We start from the raw sequence: 16,922 nt of genomic DNA, 5'->3' as shown, positions 1-16,922 counted from the left end.
TGCCCCTTTTCAAGTGTCCTGCAGCATTCCTGTAGAATGTTTCCTCCCCCAGCCCCCCGCCTCTAAATTTAATGCAAAAAAAATAAATCAGTAGCTGACAATTTTAAGCAAAAATATAAAGCGCTGTGACATTACCTACATTGCCTTTTACTGAACTAGGTTCTTAAACACTATGAACTTTGTGGAAATTTAACCAGTCAGTGTGGAAAAGGCACAGGATTTTTGTGCTCTGAGACCTCCATCAACAATGGTTTTTTCCCCCAGCCTGAAAGTTACGGACCACTGTTAGGATACAGCAGCCTGATCCAAAAATTCACAGGTACCCAGTTGCCACTTACAATAGAACTCACCAGATTTTACTGATTCTTCTGCCACAGACACTCTGAAAATCTATAAAAAGAGTTTGCTTCTATTGTAAGATGAAAAGAGGTGAAGTTACACTTACATATCCCCAGAGGTGGTGTACCAATGATACAACCTATTGATTATTAAAATGTTCACAAAGCTGTCCATGTCTGTGGTAGTTTCTGTTGCATGGTATTACATGAATGAAAAAAGTTATTTTTCACATGAGAGAAGTTTAGTTGTACATGAAGAAAGCTAATCTTGGTCCACTTGTCCAGCTTGCTAAGGACAGCATATTGGAAACATTACCACAGACAGTTCAAAAACCAATGTAAAAGCTAACAAAAATAATTTGGTATTTAATTTCTAAACCTGCACAGTGTCGTTATTTGTCCTAGTTATCCGCCTTTTCATTCTGCATGTCTGCTGTTGAGTTTTTAAGTCTTCAGCTTGTTCATGATCTTCCTTATCTGCATCATCTACTTGATCAGGGTTCCTTTTCTTCTGCTTCTCCCTGATCAACACTTTCATACTCCGCTTGTTCAAGGTCTGTTCCATCTGTAAGTTCTGCCTGTACTTCTTCCATCTGTATTTGATTTACATGCCCAACATGTAACTGCCCCACATGAACTTCAGCACCTTGATGAGTCTGAATGTGTTCAACTTCCAAGTAACTAATTTGCACCTGTTCTTGCAGTTCCTCCAGCTGTGTGCCTTTCACTTGATTGTCCTGTATGAGATCCTGGTGCATCTGTTCCACAGTTACTTGTGCAGGATCCACTTGTACCTGAATTACTGGTAGGACATGGACTTGCTCCACTTGTTCTATTATAGTCATTGATGTCACTGGTTCAGCTTCCACAGCTTCCACTGGAAGGACCTCTTCTGTCACTATCCGTTCTGAAATATTGTGCATTTCTTTGAGATGCCTTCTAAGCTCACTGCCTTGCATAAACCACAAATCACATAAGGTGCAGTGGTTGGGTTTGTCACCGGTGTGTATTACCAAGTGATCTTTGAATTGATCCCAGCTGTTAAACACGCTGTTACAAACCTGAAACAAAAGATACAGTAAGTTAAACAGTGCCAACAGAAATATGACAAAAAGTGTAGTGCCTATTTCAGATCATGGCTCCACATAGTGTAGCTTCCTGCTACTTTGATTAAAAAAAACATACACGTTAGAGGTAAAAGCTGAGAATTCTGCTTCAGATGAACCGAAGACCTGATATTTATTCATTTTTAAGAAACAGTGTGCTACTTCAAGTTGTGCATACACAGGATACCTATGAAATTTATGAGTCAGTACAGCATTTGAAAGTTTTCACGTACAGTATCATCTCCCAGTAAATGTCCAGGGCTAGCATTTTGGGTGGAAAGCTGTTTATGTAATAATACTGTACAATTAGAGTGTAATACAAACTGTTCTTTTACTGAAGTTCTAGATGCAGTGCTACTAGCCAGCTTCTCCTTAGCAGCTTCCATTTGCTTGTGACCTTGTGAGGTTTAACTGACTAGACTGAACTCTCACGTTTTGCCATTTCAAAAAAACACTTGAGTGATTTCCGGAGGTAAAAGTCTCTTAAAACTCTGTCCCTTTAATCATCTTCCAGCTAAAAGTACCTCTTCAACTGCAGATGCACAATTTTCACAAAGCACATGAGTATACTTCCTTCCCTTCAGCTGGCACTGAGGCAAGCAGCCTTAAAACAACACACACAGACCGCAGACATGAATGAGGTGCCAGGGTAGGAGAGGGAGAAGAGTGGGGTACAGTCAGGCTTGGAGTAAAGAAACAGGCTCAGGAGTCTTTGTCCATGCAAGTGTTCCTGGCTGCAGAAAGCAGCCAAGAACACGCTTCAACACCCCTTCACTGCTGGCAAATAGCTTTGAAAATGATTGTTCCAGCTCCTCATGATTTTCAGCAACAGCACAGAAGGATGATGGAGTATCTGAAAGGGATTAACTCAAGAACAGGTCTGTGTAGCAGAGCTAAACATTGCCATTTTGCTGGTGAAATGGGTTTGTGATGCCAGTGCCATGCTTTCCCTCCCCTAAGCTCACACTTCAGAAAGAAGTTGCACATAGACTTCTTAAAACATGAACCTTATAGATAAGCACTCAAAATTGCTTAGTCACACAAAGTTAATGACTACCGGTAATGCCCAAGCACATAATTATTGTTCTTGCCTTGCAGAGCCCAATTCAGTACTCAAGGTATACACTGAAGAGTACCAAAAGTGTTCATCAAGGAAGCACAATTTTGTTTTCTCCTCTTTGCTTAGTGAGCCAAGATTTATTTATTGATCAGGATTCAAATTTAGTTCTAAGGAGAGAAAAATTCAAGAAAAATGTATCCAAGAATTACTGTAGTTTCCACGGGCTGAAGAAACACTAATCCACATTCACACCAGCTGTGAGAGGATGCGGTATCAATTTAGAAAGAGAAAGCTATGACACAAAGCGATTAGACCAAAGTGCCACGAAGATAAAACAGTATGTTTAATGGAGCTATTTGGTACAACTTTGTGTTATACAGTAAGTCTCACATTCAGAACAAACTTATCTTTAAGACAAAGGTATGGTCCCAAGAATTGACTTCAGACTAGCATCACAACTAAATGATGGAACAGCACCAGTGAAACTTCTGAATAAATTATTTGATTAGCAACACAAAATTAATTCACCTCCTACAGTATTCAGTGCTTTCTGTGAATATGATCACTCTTTTGGAACAAATAAAAATTATATCCAGCAGTTTTCCTCACTACGCAACCCAATTTAACCTCAAACCACAGCCACTCTGTGAAATGAATAAGGTGAGAGCCCTAAGAGAAAAAAGAGAGAGACTGAGAAAGTGAGTGAGCGAGAGAAAGAGATGGGGGTGGGGAGGGAAGGGAGGGAGGAACGGGGAGGGAGAAAGAGTGAGAAATATGTTCTTCTTTAAGACTGTCACAGCAGTGCGGCAGCGAAATGGCAAATAAAAATGCCACAACCAACCTCAACCCTTGTATTTTCTAGCTTTTAAGAATCAGCTTTTAAAAGCTAAGTAAGGTTTATCTGAACTGCTTTTCAAATCTGTTACATATAGTGACCAAGTACCCTAGCTATCCATCTACAGCATTTATATTTGCTTAGAAGACATTAGAGATTGTCAGCATAAGTTGGAATGACTGTCGAGACAAAGTCAATAATTGCGTGTCAATCAGAAGAATAATAAAATAGGAAATAAAATAATACTTTGTATTTTAGACTTTAGTGAAGCATGCTGACAAGTGGGAAAAGCCTAGGTCAGTTCATTAAGAACCTTGAAAAGAAAGCTGAAAGATCAGTAAGATGCAGATGAACCCTTACCTACCCATAAAAATCTCTCTGATCAAAAGTATTATGAGGCTCTATGTCAGTAATTCCATATTTAAATGGAACTACTTAGACATAAGAATTTATCTGCATATTGTAGTTGAATGTGACCCTTATATTAATTTTACTAAAAGTAGCTCTTGGAGACATAAGCCCACTCACATTGCCTTTCTGCTCAGTACTGCCACACTCTCTCAGCACAGGAAAGATGTATCCTGCCTCAGACTCTGCTACTTCCATTACCCACCTGACATTCGTACAGCTTCTTTCTTCCCTTTTTAGCACCAGCTCCAGACCGACAGGCTGTCAGGTGACATTTGAGCGTGCTATTCCTAGCAAAATGTTCATGGCAGTTTGGACATTCAAATGGTTTTTCACCTGTTAAGACAGACAGAGGGACTTTTAAGTGTATAAAACCAGCCAGTTTTCTGTCAGCTCTCTCGCCTGCCCCTCGCCCTTTTCTGTAGGTTGATAAATACACTGTAAAGTCATGGCCGACTGGATCATTCTACAGAAGAAGAGAAAGACAATCTATGTAAACTTTGTTTATGTAAACAAAAGCACAAAACCCTAATGCAGAGTTTAGGAAAATTTAGAAAAAAACCCAGTGTAACAATTACCAGTGTCTCTTGGTTTTTAGGGAAATCAGATTACTACTCTGATGAAGTATCTTAAAGAAATAGCAGCTATTTCTTTCTTTTCATCTGGTACTATTTACACTTAAAGAACTAATATTAGTAAATATACAAAGTAACACATTGAAGAAGGAAGTATTTAAATAGCACAAAATTTCATTTTCAAGAACAATAACAGCTTATGCTTGAGAGCTGAAACTGAGCTCCAGAAAAAGAAGTTGGCACGGAAAGACCACAAAATAACAACGCATCAGCGTTAAACAAACAAACAAACAATGCCCTCTCACCCCAAAATACAGTGAAGAGAAAAGACAGGGGGACATAAATGGGTGCAAGCAAGTTACAAATTCCTTTCAGTTTGGCCACCTCATTTCAAACCTAGTACCAAACACAGAAGCCAGCCAAGGACAACAGCAGGGGAGGCTGAAAACAGGTCATTCTCTCTTTTTCATCCAAAGTAGCATATTGTTGCTACTTGGTGACAGTAATAACAAAGAACAACTGGTGCCTCTGTTTACTAATTTCACCATGCACAAACACAATGAAATCCAAGGAAATTAAAGTCCAAAAACTAAGGAACAGTTGTTTCTTCTGAAAGTCTGATAATGAATCTATGGAGGTACTGACACCACCATCACTACTGAAACAAATGGCTTGAGAAATTCCAAAAGAGGCTGGAACATTTCAGTGAACAATGTAAGAATCGATCCTAGCTACTTTAAAAGCCTGCATTTTCAGGACTGCAGTAGTTGTCAAATTCCTACATCAAAAAAAATACCAACACTGCAAAATTGTCTATTTCTGCCCCAATTGATACTTTCATGTTATTGCTGGTGTTGTGATCAAACAGCAACAGGATTGAATACTTTGTAGGACATTTTCTCCCAGGCCTTTTAATTTCATTTTAGCATTCATCCTGTTCTATACAGAAGTCAGAACTTAGAAAGCCTTTGGCTCAATGAGAGTTTTTCCACTAACCTTAGAAGACCACAGTTAAATTATAGTATCTGTTTTGATTTTAAGATTAAGGCTTTTGAAAATGCTAAGCCCAAAGCAATTAGATTCCATGCGTTATACACAGATACAAATAAATTAGAATTAAAAGGCTTAAACAACAATAAGAAGCTGCAAAAGAAATAGGGCTGCTACCCTCCATTTAATTCTTACTGATGACTCGTGACTGACATATTAAACAGAAACATGTGGAAGAACAGGACCACATACATTCAGAATTATCTGTATAATGCTCAGTACCTGTTCAGAAAGTAGGCTTTTCAGTGAGATGAAAAAGTAGCATCTTAACCTCCCATATTATAAAGAAGAAAGAAGGAGTACAAGTCATTTTGTATTCAAAAGATGCTATCCAGATTTCAGAGAGGCAGATTTTACAGTAAAAAAGTGTACTATAGTCGCTAGAAATTTTTTTTTGTGTTAACTAACAAAGAAAAATCAAATAATAGATGAGATGTCACAAGCAAGGGTAAAACTTTCAAAACCAGACGGTACAAAGGAGAATTTTTAGGTGGTATTTTATGTCCAGTGCATTAATAGGCATTTGCTCAGAATTTCTGTTAGATAAAGAAACTCTCTAAACTGTATTCCACTGAGCAGCTCACAGTTCAGCTTATATTTCAACAGAAACATCTACTAGTAGAATTGTGAAAATACAAGTAGCTCCTCATTTTGGTACTTTTGAAGAGGGAAACATGCCTTAAGAAATTATTTTGAAAAAATCTTTAAGATTTAATAGACTTGAGAGACAAGCATCATTAGTGCTTTATGGTGTTAGGTGCCTGTTTTTAACCACCTTAATCCCTCAAAAGTTGATCTCTATGGAAAAGCAAACAAGCAAAAAAACAACCAACCAAACAAACAAAAAGACAAACCAGCATTTTAGTTATAACTAGAAGCTAAGTATTTCTAGCACCCAGGACTTGTGTTCTCTTCAGCATATTCTCTATTTCCCTAGAACATGCAAAACCCTGAAATGCTTGAGCCAAGGCCACAGGGAGATGACTACAGCAGTACTCTTACCTGTGTGCTTCCGGAGGTGCTCTTTAAAATGTCCAAAGTGGTCAAACTGCTTCTCACAGTACTGGCATATATGTATTTTTTTGCCAGGTCTTTGCTTCTTGCTGGCACCACCTTCATCAAGGTGGTAACAGGTGAGGTGCTGTTTCAAGGCACTCTCTCGTAGGTACCTTTTATTGCATATGTCACACTTGTAACTCTCAGCAGAGTGTGTTTTCATGTGTTCCTTAAAGTGGTAAAACAATTTAAACGAACGATTACATTTCTCACAGTGGAATAAATTGTTCATGTGTGCCAGCTGGAGTTCCACAATTTCAATACCTTCTACCCGTTTGCACGAGGGATCAGTTGCACTATCACCTTCTTCGATCTGGCATTTTCTCTCTCCCTGACGATACTTGCTGGTGATATCTGCCAAAAGAGCCAAAGCAGATTCATCTGATGTACCCGTTGTTTGTATGTACTTTATAGATTGCTCTGCAGATGCTACTTCAAGTGTTTCGACGCTGTCATCCTCCACTTCAATCGTCCCTTCAGCAATCTCAACCTCAATTTCAACAGGCTCCGATTCTGCAGATGGCAGTGTTTCTGTGATAACATTAGAGGTTTCAGCTATCTTCCTCTTTTTTGGTTTATCTTTGTCTTCTGTTTGATTTGATTCCAAGGGTGATGAATTTTCTTTGTTCCTGTAAAGCATTTGCATAAACATGGTTAGGATCCATAAGCACTGACATGACAGTTCCTCCCTAATACGGAGCTTCTGCATCCAATACTCCCTAGCTGTTTCTCAAAGCTGAATGATGAATGACCACATAACCTGTATTGCATGTCAGAAGCTAATTTTTCCTTAATCTATACTCCTTAGAGCTGTAAAACAGCATGGTTAAAGCTGCAGCGCCTTTAACATAAGGCTACTGAAGTGTTTTAAATAGCTCTGCTTGAATGATACAAAGCTCCTATCAAGAAGAAAGGACAGTTAACCTAATGACACAGGTTTATCTAGGAAACTTGTGAAATTCTGTACTTGTAAAGAAAGCTTCCCTGAAGGAAGGAGTTCTTTGGCCTGCCTACTCAAAAATAAGATTCAAGTCCTTGCTACACTATTGAGCTCTTAAGCTCTGGAGTGTGTGCAACTGCCTGCAGTGCTTACAGCTTGTTAGAAAACACAACAGCTGTGACTTCACACAGTGATTGTTATAACATCTTGTCCTTCAGGAAAGCACACAGCGAACAGCTGAGGTAAAAATAAAAGCCACTGGGATGTGGAAAGAGTATTCTAGTTTAATTTTCTGGGCTTAAACATAACCCCAGCTCTGTTCCTGTTCTTCCTGTATCATACAGAAGCCCCTTCCTCCAAGATGTCAGGGATAGCATGTCATCTCAAACACAGACAGAGCTGAGTGGGCCGATGCTTTCAAGTCACACCCTAAAGATCATCTCCAGTACTTATGTGCTGGAGGCTTTACTACTGATTATCTTTTTCAAAAATGAGTGGCCATTTTCCCCTCAAATCAGACTGACAGGAGTAAGCTGTACTTTTACCTTCCTTTGCAGCCTGATGAATCCTTTCATGTAATCTACTCCCTATCACTTTCACATTTCAAGTAATAGGAGAGATAAGGCTTCACCCAGTATCTGAAAGTCATATGTCAGAGATGTGTGGCTAATGATCTAATGCAGGATATAGCTTATTGCACCTTACTCTATTCACAGGAAGAGAGAGCAGCTAAAGCTACAGTTTCATCTAGCCTGGACTTCTGGTGACAGTTACTTTGCACATTACTAGAAGGAGCTTCAGGATCACTTACCAAAAGAATAATCTGCTCAGCAAAGAGGAGACTGCTGTCCCTGACCACATTGTGCAACACTTTGAATGGGGATACACACATACAACAAAACTGCCCTTTAAGGAATAACAGGTGGTTGTTTTCTTTCTAGTCTAGATTATGCGACGTGCAACTATTTGATGCATTATAAAAATAGTTAGTTCTATAATAATTTCTACGTGAGCTGAAGTTTCTGAAGCTTACCGCTTTCAGTCAAAGCTCTGACTGAGGCACTGTATTTCAATTCTTCCCCCTCTTACTGTGGAGGAGGAAACAGAGACTGACCATAGTACTCAAGTTTCTTTTTCTCACCAAAAGAAACCCCAAACAAACCAAACAAACCCTCACAAAAAACTTTTCAAAATCTATTAACAATGGAAATAACTCTAAGAATAGACTGGCTTGCATGTGTGTTCGTTAAGCAAAATGTTAGTTCCCTTGTAACATCAGAATTACAGCGTTCGCTAGTGATACATAACCAAAAAACTGCATAACATTATACAATGGTGGGAAATCATTGCAGACTGGACAGTTAAGCTTGATGGAGGGATATGAATCAAGAGCTCTACCAATGTACCCTGACTCAAAGTGATACTGAGTAGAACAGACTTTTTCAGTTTCAAGTTTGTTTTAAATTCCTCCAGCAGACAGCTAAGGTCTGCTTATTTCCCGAATCAAAAAAATAAATATATTCCTTTGGCAGTACCATGCTTATTCCTAATAACGTCAAAAAAAAAAAAAAAAGTGTTTGTGGGGTTGGAGGGTAGAACGAGAAATGCACAATCCCATATCTTTCCTATTAAAAAAAATTACATACTTAATCATCTCTACTGACAATCCACAAAATAAGCACAGAATAAGTTAATTCAGAAATAAATGTTGATGTTGAAAACCAAGTTTCCAGTGTATCATGTCATGGATGTTTTTTTCAACAAAATGTTCGCTGGCTATTAGAGGAACTTGGGGCCAATGCCACTCTCCTTGGCTAATGTGTCTATGGGGAGATAAAAAGGGAAGCAACTGTCTTTCCTTAGCCTGAATGCAAAGACCTTTCAGCAGGTCTAGAAGAGAAAGCAACAATAACCCTAATGCTGGGAGCATTTATTGCCCCTCCCTCTGCTTCATGCCAGCAGAACTGTAAAGCACGCAGAAGGAATGAGAATATGACAGCACTTTGTGAAAGTGAAAGGGAATGAAGGGGAAGAAAAACAGCATGATAGGACTGGCGCGTGCTTTTTTCAGTTTGGAGTCTGGTGACGGAGTACAGTTTCTGGTACTGGATAAAAAGCATCACAGCAACATTTGATTACGCATTAATCCCACATAAAACTGATTATAACAGTTACATTGATTCAAGAAGTTTGAGAGGTTAATTTTGCAGCAAGAAGTTTTAAGATCACTGCTTATTCTCTCAGGAACAGAAGAAAGCTCCATGAAATCAAAACATGAGCACAAGCTTGTTAATGTGGTCTAATTACCTGAGGCACATTGTCAGTCAGGTGTGGGCAGTCAGATAGCACAGAGACCTGATATTAGTTACCATAAAGTCACAGCCCCGCAATGTCTGCAACATTTACCAGCCATGTCACTTGTCATCAAGTTCCAGCCCAAAGAATGTGACATTCATTTTTTTAGCCTGTATAATTCTGATCTGTATCTTACAGTAAAAGGTCCCACACAAGTTTAGGAGGTACCAGGCTCAGGAACAGCACTGCAAAATACTGTCAGACAGCTCATGTAAAATGATTCTTGTGACTCTAGATTTCAGTGTTGGGAAGAAAAAAGCTTATGTGCTTACCTGATTTCAAGTGCTTTGATCGCTTCTAACATCTGTAGATACTCAGCTGCTTTCCAAACATCATTTGCTTCTTCCTCACCTTGGACCATTAGTTTTGCTGTATAGGTGAACTCAATTAGGTGACGAAACGCCATGTTACTTACACCTGTAAACAGGCAAGAAAAACAACAGTTTCTTTCAGCAATTCCTCAGTCTCATCTATTTGACAAATCTCACACACTTCCTTGCTCACCATTTTGCTCACAGTATTGTAGCCACCAGTTCCATGAAGATTACACACTTACAAGGCTCATGTTGGAATTAAAAGTCTACTACAGAAACATGTGAATCTGGAACAACTACAGAGTTATGTTACGACGAAGATAAAAGGAAGGATAAGTGGACAAAAAGCTGTTTGAATAATAAAAAGTATAGATTTAAACACAAAAAATACAATCTCTCTCTCAAGAGACCTCTGAGCAGCAAGTTACTGGAGGCTGAAATATTGCTCCAGGAATTTGCTCCCTGCCTACCCGGCAAGTATTGCTCCATCTCTATCCTGTTCTTGCACCCCAGACAAGGTGTCTCCCATTGGCCATCACTCACAGCCTTTTTCATCTGACCAGAATGGCTGTTGTCAGGGCAAAGATTACCTGTCACTTCCAGTCCTAAAAACATACTGGGTCTGCCTGACCTCCATTAGCCATGTATTGGGGAGAAGAAAAAACAAAAATGAAAAAAACACCCACAGAACCTCACACTTTCCATTACAAAACATTTAATTCAGGACCATTCTTTTTCTTTCTAATTTTTCTTCGGGACAATTTTTTTTCCAGTGGTGGTACCTGACTCAGAATAACTCAAGAGCTGAGATCGAGAAAGCTAATTGATATGACCAAGCACGTATGTAAGCCTGTACCAAGGATACTACATTCACTTCCATCTTGGGCATGCAACTCTGAAGGTTTTTATTTGTACAAACCAGATTACCTTCAATCTCCACCAATGGCTCCTGAGTGAAATCTTGGAAAAATTTGTAGAAAAACTGGCTACAGGCAGCAAGAACAGCCTTATGAGCCTTGAAATGATGACCTACAAAGAAAAACAAAATTTCTGGTTTAGGGTAACACCTCCTCACTCACAGCGCAGAATAAGTGCAGATGCAGAAAAGAGACCATGCAGTCTACACATCTATTCCAGCAGCATATAGTCACTTAGCATGCCTCCTTGTAACATGGGATACTACTGCAGCTAGCCTGTTCTGTCTCATGCAGACCCTTGCTGACGCTCTGCAACTCAACCAACCACAGGACTCACTCAGTCCAGTGTTTTCTTTTCAGATATGTAAGTTATGGGAAATTCCTATACTAACTGCTTCCTGTATGTCTCAGGCTCAGCTCTCCGATTTTACCCAGGTTCTCCTTGGTTTTTGTTGCTCTTACAGACTGATGTATTTTATCACCACTTCTGCCAGCATAAACACCAGTTCTGCTCTGTTCTTCCTGTTTTCCAAACTGTGTATTCCCCATCACTGTGCTGCCTTCTCCCTGGCGCAGGACTGAACATTCATAAGGCTCCAAGGGACAGAGGTAACAGAAGCAACATAGAGTAAAACTACACAGCTGCACAAAACCAGCTGTGAGCTTAACACATGGATTTGGTAATACCAGAGCAGGAACAAACATTCAGGATAAGTTTTGCGCAAACGCTGTCAGTGAAACTACAGCAGTTCCTGAAGAGTAATTTTTTCTTCATTTGCTTACTTTTTTTTTTAATCCAAGCTATGTAGGACCCTTTTGCTTCAACTCAGTTCTTGCTATCCTTTTAAAGATCAGGTGGTACTCCTTTAGCTAAGTCTGTCCTAGTGGACACTGCCTATATTCCTTGAAGTCCTCCTCTGTTCTTTGACATGTTTGGGATAAGAAGCAATCTTAAGTGATCTATCAGACACCACCTTTTCTAAGGAGATAATAAGCACTTATATTTCCACCATCCTTTTAAACTAATACTTATGTCCTTAGAACATACATAAAAAGAAATGTGAGTGCTCCTACCCTATTTTAACTATATATTAAAATAGGCGACAGATATCAGAGAAGCAAGAAGTAAACCTTATTTCAAAGTGGTTTGGTTTTGTTTTTTTTTTTTTTTAAAAAAACCCACAATTTTGGTACAAGTTCTCTGCATGCAAACAATCAGCTCAAGTTAGGGAAACAGATTTTAACAATGTTTTGGAAATCCTTAGGCAACATGTTAAGTATAGCAGAGCAGTTTCAAAAGGGACTTCTATCTGAAAATATTTAGCTCCTTGTTCAGACCCAAATTATTAATGACTGATGGAGACTCTGTTCATCCTGAGATCTTAAATGAAACTCTAAGCAACTCGCACACCAGTACAGAACCAAGAATTTGTTAGCAGCCCAGTTTGACAGCTGACCTGTAACAAACTGAACAGCTTCTGAGCACAGTTTTCTGAATTCTCTGTATAAGAACTGTCTCTCAGGCCTGTACGTACCATCGACAATCAGAGTGATATCTGTAAACTGGTCCTGCTCACGTTGTTCATTCAGTCTATGCAAAATAACTTTATAGTGTTCAGGGAACTCCTGGATACATTCCATTGTTTCTTTAGCTTCCATGGCGAAAGGACTAGTCTGCAAAAGATGTGGTATGAGAGTAAGAACACTGCGCCACTCAGTAAATACTATGCAGAGACAGCTAACTAGCACTTTTCAGGGACTACAAAACCAATAGAAACACTAAGCTGTATCAGTAACAGGTTTATCTGATTTTAGCTAACAGGTAGTAAATGGCAGGGTTAATGATGTAGAATTGCGCTGGGGTTGGCTGGGATAGAGTTAATTTTCTTCATAGTAGCCAGTAGGAGGCTATGTTTAGGATTTGTGCTGGAAACAGTGTTGATAACACAGGGCTGTTTTCATTATTGCTGATCAGTGCTTACACAGAGCCAAGGCCTTTTCTGCTTCTCACAACACCCCACCAGTGAGCAGGCTGGGGGTGGCCAAGAAGTTGGGAGGGGACACAGCTGGAACAGCTGACCCCAACTCATCAAAGGGATATTGCATACCATATGGCATCAGGCTCAGCATATAACATAGGGAAGAAGTGGCGGACATTCAGAGCAATGGCGTTTGTCTTCCCAAGTGACCCTTACGTGTGACGGAGCCCTGCTTTCCTGGAGATGGCTAAACCCCTGCCTGCCAATGGGAAGCAGTGAACGAATTCCTTGTTTTGCTTTGCTCATGTGTGTGGCTTTTGCTTTACCTATTAAACTGTATTTCACCCCCTGCAAGGTGAAATATTCTTTGCCAGCCTTTTGAAAGAGACATGTATGCTTATAATCTGATGGCCCCTCCTCCCTTACTTATACAACAAACACAGCTGGGGGTGGGAGTTGCAGAGGTTCTCCAACCTGAAGAGCTTTAGCAGAACGCTTTGCCAGTGGATGGAGACTGTTACAACACAAATCAGCAACCCTGCAACATACTGCAACAAGGTTCTGAGATCCCCCGGTGGGCAAACAAAAGCAGAATTAACACCAAGCAACTAAGAAAATCCAATTAAATTATTGATTACACAGAAAGAGTGGCTGTGCAGTAAAGGGTATAACTGCAGCTAATGTAAGTCCAAACTTTATATTGTACTTACACCAAGCAGAATAAACTTTTCCAGCAATTCTCATATTACTAATGTGATCAGGAATATTACTATATATATAGGACCACAGAATGATAGACTGGCCTGGGTTGAAAAGGACCTTAAAGATCACCTAGTTTCAACCCCCCTGCTGTGGGCAGGGTTGCCAGCCACTACAGCAAGCTGCCCAGGGCCCCATCCAGCCTGGCCTTGAATGCCTTCAGGGATGGGGCATCCACAACTTCCCTGGGCAACCTGTTCCAGTGCCTCACCACCCTCTGAGTGAAAAATTTCCGCCTATAGATATCTCCAATAGTTCTTATATCATAAACACGATTGAAAGTGTAACTTTAACTATATATATATCCAATAGTTCTTATATCATAAGTGTGATCAAGAATATAGCTATATATACATATATATGTGTCTATGCTCTAACCATGTGTTATCCAAGAACTGGAGAAGAGTAAGGAGAGGAAAGGAAAGGAGAAAGGGAAGAAGTAGACAAGAAGTTATAATGATAGGAAAGGGGGAGTATCGTCATCCGGCAATGAAGAAGTTAAACTGTTTACCCAGGAACAGTTAAGACAGTGCTGGGTCAGTCTGCCTTTCAAGACAAGGAGAGTGATTTAATGAAGGACCCCTAATCAGGGACTGCAGGAATTGCTGTCCTTGAAGCCTAAAACATCCCAGAGCATGGGTGCTTTGTTATCACAAGTCCTCAGCTGTTAGAATAGAGAGCACTTATGATGAACCCATCTCATGATAATGTGAAAACCACACCTCCCAGTGTCTGGACAACCCTCCCAGAATGAAGACTCTCACTCACTAAGAATGGGTAATAAATATAAGGAACACTGTTTTTAAATCAAACCGAGAAAAGAACTAACCAACTGCAGCTAAGAAGAGATAAAAACTAACCCATTATAGTCAGAAGGATGTGGCAAAGTAGACAGAACTAACACTTTCAACTGTATAAATGTACAAAACGACCATAACTGACTGTGCTTGATTTGCATAAATATTCCACCTTGCACCCTGAGCAGAATAAAGCAATCTCTCCTCCCTAAACGTACTTTTCTTTGTTTGGGGAGTTATTTTCAATTTCAGGTAAGGGTATCACCACCCTAGGTTCCAGTGATTACTCATTCATGGTCGTCTGTCGAATCGCTGGTCCTGGGTGATGGGGGGGCACATGGCTGCTCCATCTGGTGTCTTTTATACCGTTTCAGTTGGATGATTCTGGAAGGTGTGTTGCGGGTGTCCTCTTGGGTGGAGTGGTCCTCCCATAGGGTGAAATTACACAAAGCAAGCAGGCCACCTCGTCTGGGAAGTTCTCAAAGCGGGTCTGGCAGGTGCAAGGGGGTCCTGAGGGTCGGTTTGCCCCTCTAACTGCCATGACCGTGGTGGGACCTCTTGTGGGCACGTGTGCCCTAAGCCTCCTGTCAAAGCCAGGGAGCTGGAGAGACAGCATCATGCCCCTGCACTGAGCTTGCCACCAATCACCAGTTCCCCTTCTGGGCAAAACAGTGTGTCTAAAGCAGATCTTGTAGAGATCACATGGGCTGTCCATGACAGAGACACAGATGTTAGTCTGCTGCTTACGCAAAAGAACCTCTGGAGAGAGTCCAAGTGCTTCAATGAAAACCATTCACGTATGAACTCCAGGCAAAATTACTTCAGATCTGTGCAGCAGCACGCATCTTCGACCCCCACATCATTCACATGGCTCACAGAGAATGCCACAGCAACATCAAAGCCATTTCAAAGTCACATTAGCACAGAAACATTGTTTATTCTCACAGCCAGCCTAACACACTTTGAAGAATGTGCAGCTTCTGACTAGGCTTGAATGAGTCTTAAGGGAATTTGAGATATACTCTTCATTATACTGTTATACTTTGTATGGACAAAAGGAAGAAAATCAGGAGAGCAGCTAGTATCAAATCAAACATTGCATACAGAGATGGAAATTTATGGTGTGGTAAAGAAGCAGTTTTCTTCAGAGTGCTAGAAGAAAACTAGAGAGCAGGTGCTACCTGACTTCTAGTGCAGGTTCTCTTTTGTGTGTGATTGCAATTGGAAAGTCCTGAGCGCAAGACTGTTCCTTAGATGTACTAACGACATCTGAGCTGATGCCACCATGCTTGCTGACTCCCTTGTGTGGCTCTGTGAATTCTACCCTGCTTATAACAAACACACATATGGGTACACAGGGGTTTGATAGCAGTAGAGAGGAGAATTACCCAGTTATTATAAAAGCAAAGTTACTTTTTTATGACTAACAGACATCAAGTAAATGAAATTGTGGAACTCCTCTTTTCACCACAAAACACACTCTTGCATCTCAGAAAAACTGGCCCAAGGAGAAGCCAATTTGCCATGAGCATGAAAAAAGAAGAGCACTAGTACCTACGCATGGAAGTCTAGCTCTACCTGCTATCCCTGCTTTGCCAAGCAGATGCTGAAATATCTATCAGCGTCTTAAAGTGGACAGAGAGCAGCCTGTGAGGGCAAGGGGGAAAGTGAGGTGGAAGGGAGAAGATCCAGCCGCTGCCTTTGCTTTGCCTCATCTGCAACAGTGGGTCTAAGACAGATGACCAGCAGCTCCAACTCTCATAATTTCCACCTAGCCAAATGCAATTTACTTCCAAATTGAATGTTTGTATCGCTAACTTCCAAAAAAATCCCTCAAAATAACAGAGCAACCATATTAAATCCAATAAATTTTTAAAAGATTGTCTTTCTCAGAACACTTAAAACACATGAATAAGAAAACATACAACTTATGATAGCTACATTATCGTCATGACAACACTGAACTAGTAAAAAATGTGAAAATATTGTGTATCTAAACGCAGTTGCAGCATTCATTGAGCATTCCCATTGTAAAATCTCAGTAACATGGCAGAAAAAAGCCCAACAGGGTAGCATCTGTTCAAAAAGAGCACGACTACTGTGGAGAGGGAGCAAAAGGCACAGTCCTCAGAGAAAAGCAAGAAGCCAGGGAATGCAGACAGAAGAGACCCAAGCTGCCAGTTATGAGCAGGCCCACAGACAAGCCATGGAACCTGGACCACTTCAATTGTGTACCTGGGTTTTCCTGGGAGACACAGTCAGCTACTGACTTAACCTCAGCTGCCTGTACCACTGGGTGCACCTCACACCACACGCATACGATTTGCAGATCTGTTTTTACACATCTGCCTCAATGAAGCTATCTGACCACCACTATCCTCCCGGACTACAACAGCAACTCCCTGTATTTCAGGCACCGGACGTTAGCACGGA

The 16,922-nt window shown here is 40.5% G+C and overlaps 1 protein-coding gene across 1 annotated transcript; it reads right to left on the bottom strand.

Annotated features, from left to right (window-relative positions):
• Positions 1–697: 697 nt before the first annotated feature.
• On the bottom strand, positions 698–12,613 carry LOC104460898 (zinc finger protein 131-like). Its single transcript, XM_010077374.1, is given in 8 exon segments — positions 698–771; positions 774–837; positions 839–1,399; positions 3,953–4,083; positions 6,375–7,057; positions 9,996–10,140; positions 10,965–11,066; positions 12,490–12,613. Coding segments are annotated over 8 exon segments (1,842 nt in total). The 3' UTR covers positions 698–739.
• Positions 12,614–16,922: the final 4,309 nt, after the last annotated feature.

Source organism: Pterocles gutturalis, unplaced genomic scaffold (assembly GCF_000699245.1).
Source record: "Pterocles gutturalis isolate BGI_N339 unplaced genomic scaffold, ASM69924v1 scaffold41148, whole genome shotgun sequence".
In the NCBI taxonomy this organism is placed as follows: Eukaryota; Metazoa; Chordata; class Aves; order Pterocliformes; family Pteroclidae; genus Pterocles; species Pterocles gutturalis.
The sequence above is the reverse complement of the archived record's forward strand: the minus strand, read 5'-3'. Positions and strand labels throughout refer to the sequence as shown.